This window comes from Citrus clementina, unplaced genomic scaffold, assembly GCF_000493195.1.
Source record: "Citrus clementina cultivar Clemenules unplaced genomic scaffold, Citrus_clementina_v1.0 scaffold_8, whole genome shotgun sequence".
NCBI lineage: Eukaryota > Viridiplantae > Streptophyta > Magnoliopsida > Sapindales > Rutaceae > Citrus > Citrus x clementina.
This window is the reverse complement of record NW_006262022.1, coordinates 16979639-16988868: the sequence shown is the minus strand read 5'-3', so window position 1 is coordinate 16988868 and position 9230 is coordinate 16979639. Positions and strand designations below refer to the sequence as shown.

General features: G+C 30.5%; 1 protein-coding gene across 1 annotated transcript; it reads left to right on the top strand.

Annotated features, from left to right (window-relative positions):
• Positions 1–1761: 1761 nt before the first annotated feature.
• LOC18034351 (vinorine synthase) lies at positions 1762–3144 on the top strand. The gene has a single exon (XM_006423903.2). It carries the CDS (start codon positions 1821–1823, stop codon positions 3096–3098), a length of 1278 nt encoding a protein of 425 aa, XP_006423966.1. The 5' UTR covers positions 1762–1820; the 3' UTR covers positions 3099–3144.
• Positions 3145–9230: the final 6086 nt, after the last annotated feature.

Here is a 9230-nt window from a genome sequence, read left to right as displayed (position 1 = left end):
TATTAGTCAATTTTCTAATTAATTTTTTTATGGATAAATTAATTAATGCTTTCAAAATTGAAGCAAGGGTATTATTATTGTAATGGCAAAGAAAAAAAAGGGCGAAAAAGTATTTAGCAATAGTAGTGTCTTAATGTATTTTTCAAAATGTAAGGACTAAATGGATACTTATTCAAAATATAGGGATTAAATGAGTATATATATATATATAGTCGTTTTCTGATCTGAGATCCTAAAGTGTGGGAAAAGTCCGGGAAAGCTTTAAAATCACAGGGTTTTAAGGGCTTACAATTTGAAGCACTTAAACCGTACGATTGATGCGTTTTTCCGGACATTCCCGCACTTTATAATTCCGGATTGGAACATATATATATATATATTTGTTTTTTAGTCCGGGATAATAAAGTGCGGGAAATGTCCTGGAAAACTTTAAAATCGCAGAGTTTTAAAAGTTTAAACTTAAAGCTCTTAAACCGCACGGTTTATGCGTTTTTCTGGACGGTCCCGCATTTTTAAATTCCGGATTGGAACATATATATATATATATATATATATATATATATATATATATATATATATATATATATATATATATATATATATATATATATATATATATATCCTTATGTTATTCAATGTTAAATTTATCAATGATTATAATAAAATTTTGACAATATAAGGAGTTGTATTAAGACTAGGACAAATGAACTGAGCTTTTCGTACCTACTTAATCAATCATTGTTAAGTAATAGATGAAAAAATAAAATAAAAATAAAATTATAACCATTAATCTAGTGTTAAGCAAAAACTGAGCTTAGTAATGAATTCTAATCTTTAAGCTTATTATACTCAAAAGGCAACCATAGAAAAACTTTGAAAAGCTAAAATTTCATTCTAGAAAAAGAGAAAATATTTACCACATTTTTCTTACCATTACCTGCAAAAAGAAGAGAGTTTCAACTCTATATACAAGGTTCATAACGATGAGTAATCGACTCATCAACGTAATTTTCAGAATACGGAAAACCTAGATAACTAATTGGCAACATTGGTCATTTTAAGTTTTTCTCCTAAAATTGAAAATAAATGCTGAAACGATGGTTAGAGAAATGATCAAACCATCAACTCTGACCCCAATTAATCACCTTTGCCATTTCCGATTTTCCTATCTTGATCAAACCGCTCCACCATTATATTTTTTTAACATAGCCAAAAAAGGAAAAAAAGAGTACAATTGTAGTAAATATATTCATGAATATTACATATACACCAAATATTATTCAGTATTACGTCAATTTTAATTACCGTACTCTTTACCATTATCTAGATATATATACATCCTTATCTTACTTTAGTCATTGTTATAAAATTTGCATAGAAAAATAAGTCATATTAAGCTATTACACTTGGACAAAGATCCTCCCTTCTTTTTTTCGCTTCCTCGCCTTTCTTAGTTTAATGAATGGCCAAATTTAATTTTGAATTTTCTTGGCAATTCAGTTAAATTTCTTTCACTTTTTTACAATTAAGTCTATTTTTTTGGTAGATTTAAAAAAAAAAGTGAAAAAAATTTGGCTTAAAAATTAAGAAAGGATGTCAATTCGTTATACTCAAAAGTCAAGTATAAGAAAACTTCGAGAAACTAAAATTTTAATTTATTCTAGAAAAAGAGAAAACATGCACCATATTTTTCTCACCATTACAACTCTATTTATAAGTTTCATAGCGGTAAGTAATAGACTCATCAACATAGTTTAAGAATATAGAAAGCCGAAATAGCCAATTAGAAACATTGGGTATTTTAACTCTTCCTCGTAAAAATGAAAATCACTGTCGAAACAATCTCTAGAGAAATGATCAAACCATCAACCCCAACCCCAAATCACCTTCGCCATTACCACTTTTCCTATCTTGATCAAACCGCTCCGCCATTATATATGTCTTTGCTGTACTTCTATCATCTTGATGATCACAAACTTGTTAGCAACAACAACCACCTATTCATTAACTCTCTTAAATCATCATTGTCCAATGTGCTAACCAAGTACTATCCTTTAGCCGGACGCGTCAAGAACAGCTATGTAGATTGCAACGATGAGGGAGTCGTTTTCTCGGAGGCTAAAGTCAGCTGCCTACTTTCAGAAATCATCAACGAACTTCCAAGTGAGTTCAACAAACTTCGCCCATTTGATCAGGAAAAAGACGTTGTCAGTATCAATGGTTTACCCATTGCCATTCAAGTTAACATGTTTAACTGTGGCAGTGTTGCTATTGCTGTGATGATTTCTCACAAGATAGCAGATGCTTCGTCTTTGATTACGTTTACCAAAAACTGGGCTGCTGCTGCTCGTGGCGGGAGTGAAAATGTTTTTCCAGAATTTGCGGCCGCCAGGCTCTTTCCCCCCAAGGATGCAGGTGGCAGCTCAGGCGTGAGTGTCGATCCTAGGCCAAAGAAAATTGTGCTGAAGAAATTTCTGTTTGAGGGGCCTAAGATAACTGCTCTTAGAGACAAATATGGGTTAGACAACGGGATATACCCAACCCGTGTTGAGGCATTGTCAGCTTTTATATGGAGTCGTCTAGCGGCTTCTACTCGTATCAAGATTAGTCCTGAAAGACCTTATATGCTGGTCCATCTAGTGAATTTGCGTAAGAGGATGGAACCACCGCTGCCGGACGATTCTTTTGGGAATATTATTGGAGCTGCTGTAACAGTTTTAGAAGAAAATGATGATGATGATCGAATGGTAAACAAGTTCAGAGACGCTATATGCAAAGTAGATAAGGATTATCTGAAAGTAATGAAGCTTGAACACTCAGAACTCACCGACTTAGTCATAACGAATGGTGAAATAGTTGACAGAGGAGAATTGGGTTATTGCTTCTTCTCAAGTTTATGTAAGTTTCCTGTATACGAAGCAGATTTTGGGTTGGGGAAGCCTATGTGGGTTGCTTGGGGTCGTTTGCCTTATAAGAATATAATTCATTTGATTGACACCAAATCTGGAGATGGAATTGAGGCATGGGTTCACTTGGAGGAAGAAGTTATGGCCAAATTTGGAAATGACCAGGAGCTACTTGCTTATGTTTCCCCTTAGCTAGCCCCATCACTCCGTGTTCTCGATCCATAAAATATATTTTTGGTGTTTAAAATTTTGTAATAAGGCTAGCTGGTGCCAATCATTTAGTTATTCTGTGAGCGCTCTATCACGTACTTTGTCTCTTTAGCATTATTTTATGTGAAATAAAGTTATGAATATTGCAATATTACAATACTACTCATAGCTTGCCCTATATATAATTGATTTTGTTATTTCTCTTGATTTTATTTGAGTTTATATATATATATATATATGATTCTAATGATATGAGGAATAATATTATTGGCCCAGTTAAATTCTCAAGAGAATGATCTTTAATCAGGTGGTGGCAGACTCAACTATTTATATATAAGGTATTGATATTTAAAATAAAGAATTCTCATATAATGGCGATAAACAATTGTAAAACTATATGGTATTATATTGTTAAGTAGAAAAAAATTATTTTCTAATTAATACTATTAAATCACAGAGTTTCACAATTATTTTTATTGTCATTGTGTTAATGTTAGGGCTCTTTATCATTTTCACTATAATGTATGTACATGGTAAATTTCACCTCACCCCTCTTATTTATTTGACCAATTAACTTTCGTGAGTTCATAAAGAATAATTTAAAATTAAAAAAATTTATACTTTCATTTCTCTGTTATATATTTCTTCTTTCTCTCTCGTTTTTTTTTTCCATTGTTTATGGAAAAGTAAGCACAAGCAACATAACTATAAAGTCTAGTTCGGCCAACAACCGGTTTAGGGACTTATTTGATAGATATATACAAATTATATATTAATTTGAAAATATATAAAATACAAAGACTCGAATTTTTATTAATCCTGAACCATTCGGTCATTCCTGAGTCTCTTTCACGCTTTCAAAACATTGTTTTCTGCTTTTGCCTTTGTACGCGTAGTAATTTATTGGAGTAAGAAGAACAATCTGTTTATTAAGTGGCATTTTTTTAATATGAATAATAGTCTTATTTTTAATCTTGTTAGTTTGGAATGAAATATATTTTTGTATATCTCATGCATCTAATAAAGTTCAAACCCTAGACCTGAGCTTTAGGAATGTTCGTTACTGCAGAAGCTAGCCTTTGACTTCAAATAAAATATCTTTTAAACATTGCTTTTATAATTTTATTCTTGTAAATTTAATTGACAAAAAAATAAATATATCGTTTTAATAAGGTAAAAAAATTTAATTTTTCAGAAATAAATGCTTAATAGATGTTTAATTTTATTCAGACACTTTCACCAAGTTCTCAATGTTGAATTAAAAAATAAATACTTTTGCTAAAAAAATTAAAGACATGAACTCTTAAAACCACTTAAAAATGATGGAGTAAAACCAAAAATAAAACAAGTTAGTTCAGTTGCATTGTACGATTAATTAACTTCTTAAGCATTATACATTAAATCATCCTAGTTTCACGTGCATGGCAATTGGCAGTTGGTATTATGGTCAACTTCCTATTTCTTATTCATTTTTTCTCTCAGTTTATCAATTAGATATTAAATTTGTATTGGCAGTCTAATTTTGTATTAATAAACATATCATCAACTTAAAAAATTTATGTTATTAATTTTTCCTTCCATTTAAGATTGAAAGCAATTTAAATTTATTACAAATAGATGTAGGCAATTAAAATCTTAAAACTAATTAATTAATGATTTAATTAATTAAATTCTTTTATAGAATGAAGCCCGAGAAAAGCTCCAATATAATTAACCTAATTATATTAAAAGCACAAAATTAATTAAACTAAATTAATTTTTTAAAGATATTTTTCATAGTTACTATTCTCTAGTACTGTTTATAGTTATTGTTTATGGATATTGTTCATATTACTATTCATTTGCATTAAAAATATTAATTTTGCTAAAAACAATAAATTGTAGAAATTAAATGACATGGAGATATTTACGTGGTTTAAGTTAATCAATTCTATACCGACGAGACCACGTCTAGATCAAAAGCAATTCATTAAGTTAAGACTAAGACTAGAGATGGCAAAACAGTTTGGGCCTGGCTCGGCCCATCAACGAATGGGCCTAGTCATGGGCTGAAAATTTAATAGGCCATAATAGATGGGCCTGGATATGGGGTCATGGGAAAATCCTAAGCTTGACCCGGGCTTTATATTTTATAAATAAAATTTTTTTAATTTTATATATTATGGGTTTTACATTTTATATTTGATATTTTTTGTATTTGATTATTAGTCTTATATTTTTTTTATTTGATTATTAGTCTATTATATATTGAATAATCAATTAATCATCTTTAATTTAATTGTGGGTAAATTACCCCTGGCTGGCAAATTTTTTGACAAACTTCAAAAAAATGAAACATTTTTTAAAAATAGGCGAGCAGGTGACAATCCGTTAACTTTTTCGTTAACTTTAACAGGAACAGTAAATTAATTACAAAATAATATTTTTGCCCCTAAAATTAATTACAAAATGACGTTTTTGCCCTTATAATAGCCACAAAATGACATTTCTATCCCTAAAATTAGTTACAAACTATATTTTTGCTTATAGTCAATTATTTTTTATTTTTTAAATAGAAAAAAGTATAAAAAAAATTACATCTAAGTGTAATTAACGGGTTTTTTTTAAATCATATAATTTTTTTTTCAAAAATTCTTGTTGAATCAAACAAATTTTTTTTTATAAATTGTAACGGCAAAGTTTGATTCAACAAGAAATTTTTAAAAAACAATTGTATAATTTAACCATAAAAAGCCTGTTAATTGTATTAGATGTAATTTTTTTTTATAAATTTTTCTATTTAAAAAATAAAAAATAATTGAGTAGGGGTAAAAATTTTGTAACTAATTTTAGGGATAGGAATATCATTTTGTGGCTATTATAGGGGCATAAATGTCATTTTGTAATTAACTCTAGGGACAAAAATGTCATTTTATAATTAATTTACTGTTCCTATTAAAATTAACGGAAAAGTTAATGAATTGTCACCTGCTCGCTTATTTTAAAAAAATGTTTCACCTTTTTTAAGTTTGTCAAAAAATATGTCAGCTAGGGGTAATTTACCCTTTAATTGTTCATTTACTTTTTTTCCCTATTTCAAACTCTATTAGAAATTCATTTTTAAAAAATTATCTAAGCGCAGGCCCAGCTCAAGCCTTTGGGCTTTAGGCCCAAACTCGGTCGTCTAAGTATGGACATGCTTTTGGAGGGCTTGGGCCTGAAGGGCCTTCAATTGCCATCCCTAATTAAGACATTATAACCTATAAATTTACCAAACTTAGGACTCTCACTTACAGTGTATTATCATACAGCTTACTCAACCTTAAACATAAGATTGTCACTTATAGTTTATCACCATACCGCTTACTAAACCTTAGATTGAATCTGCTTTATCTGAATAACTGCTACTCCTCTTAATCCTCGATTCTCGAGGCACTTCGCAAAGTAAACAATAGCAATTCTTCAATTCTTTAATATCTAGGATCCAAGATCAATATAAACTCTTTTATAGAGATGAAAAGAAATAATCTCATTACAAGACTTGAATAAAGAAAATAATTAAACAAATCAACATAACACCATGCGCCAAATCTGGGTTCTCTAGAAAGGAGGCCAAATTTTGGTTTTCTACTTTATGCTCCGTGTTGTGCTTCTTTAATTGTGAAGTACCTCTCTTTATATATGCAATAGGGTTTCACACCCCAAGTGTTTCTCACACTTATACACTCACAATTTGATAAGAAATGAAAATTACAACAAAAACTCTCTTTAAGAGTGGATATGCAAATAATAGCTCAACAATGATTCAATCTATGATGATTTGCGTTTTGGAAGCTCAATATATGTTGTATGATCTTATATTTGCTTGTATTAGTTCTTAGAATGAAGTTTGAGTTGAGTTTTTATAGTTAAAGCCCGAAAACTAGCCGTTATAGGCAAATTCCCGTGCCCAAGCGGTTAGCCGCTTGATTTATCCAGCTAGCCGCTCAAGAATAGTGATATTACCGTTATTTTTGAATTTTGCTACAATAACACTGTTCACTAAAATTACACTTTAGCCCAAAATATTTATAATTATAGTATGGCCTAAAATGTCATAAAACTTTGCAAATAGGTACAATTTCAGAATTTCCTAACTATAGTTGTCTTTCCAAAACTTTTTGAAATTATGATATGGCCCCAAAAATATTATTATTTCGCAAAAAAGTCCTTTTCAACATAATACCCATATTTTTCAAAGTTCTCAAAACATTTCACTTTAGTCCAAGATATTCATAAATTATAGTATGGCCCAAAACATTTCAAATATTTGTAAAAACATCCAACTCCAAAATTTAATAATAATACTTATTAAAATCAAAGATTTCAAAACTTTACATTTAAGTCCAAATTACTCAAAACCACAAGGTACTTTATCTTATAAAAATAAAACCTTTTAGTTTATAAAAAGTAATTAATTAAATTAATCTCTTGAACTTTTCAAATGCTAAATCATGCATCAATTAAATCATACCGGCTTTACAAGAATTTATCGCACTAATTTGTCCGTTGAGCTCTAAACTTTATTCTTGATTTCGCCATTGTGCGTTGAGTGTCTTGAGCTTGATTTCACTTGATTCACTTGCATAAATATTATCCTTAAAAAACTAGTGAAAATGTGAAATACAATATTTATTATTTTTACTTAAGACACACGTTTGTTATCATCAAAATTACATTTTGTGTAGCCCTTTAGGCTAACATGATTGACACGTAAGAAGTCAATTGTAAGTGTTCTTGAAGCCTTGAAGGCTTGACTAGTGGAATCATCAAGCTCGGTGTGCTTGGAGCCGTGGATGTAGGCAAGGTTGGCCGAACCATGTAAAAATCTCTATGTTTGAATCTTTCTTCCCTTATCTTTTTATATTTTGGTTGATTTATTTATTATTGCTTTAAATTCGTTTAAGATTTGCATTAAGTTTTGTTTAAGAATTACATAATTTTTAAAAAACCAATTCACCCCCCTCTTGGGTTGCTAAGATATTATTTCATTTGGTATCAGAGCGAAGTGCTCGTATCAGGACTTAACCATCTAGAGTAAAAGATCTATGACAACCTAAAATGACTCAACCTTTAGGGAAGGACAGTTCACAACTAGACCACCGTTCTTTGACGGGAATGACTACCCATATTGAAAAACTATGATGAGAATTTATTTGCAAGCCTTAGATTATGAAATTTGGTAAGTTGTTTGTAATTGTCCATTCATGCCTATGACAAAAAATGAAGTAGGAGATGATATTCCAAAACCTTCAAGTCAATGGAGTGAGTTAGAAAAGAAAAAGATGTCTTTAAACTCCAAGGCAATAAATGCTCTGTTTTGTACTCTTGATAAGAAATAATTTCATAGAGTATCCAGTTGTGAGAGTGCTCAAGAAATATGGTATAAACTTGAGGTTGTCTATGAAGGGACAAGTCAAGTTAAAGAGTAAAAAATCAGTAGGTACACTCGTCAATATGAATTGTTCCAAATAGAACAAAATAAAAGTGTGTATTCTATGTATACACGATTTACGGACATAGTGAACACCCTAGGAGCCCTAGGAAAGAATTTTTTTAGTAGTGAAAAAGTGAAGAAAATCTTTAGCTCACTTTCAAAAGAATGGAGACCTAAGAGGACTGCCATTGAAGAAGCCAAAAACTTGAATACTTTACCTATTGATGATTTAATTAGCTCTCTCATTTCATATGAAGAAGATTTGACAGCAGAAAAAAGGCATGAGGAGAAAAAGAAAAGCATTACTCTCAAAGCTTTAAAACATGAGAGTGATGAGGAAAGCGAGCTGGATGATGAGGAGATGGCTATGCTAATTAGAAGATTTAGAAAATTCTACAAGAAAACTAGTGAGCGGAGAAAGTTCAGAAACTTCAAGAATCAAAAGGAGAAGAAAGAGTCAATCACTTGCTATAAATGTAAAAAGCCTGGGCACATACGGTCTGAATGTCCTCTTCTTAACAAGCTCAAGAAGAAAGCAATGGTAGCTACATGGGACAATAGCGATGAGGAAATGAGTGGTGATGAAGAGCATCAAGAAATGACAAATTTAGCTCTCATGGCGATTGAGGAAGAATCATTAGATGGAGTTGATAAGGTAA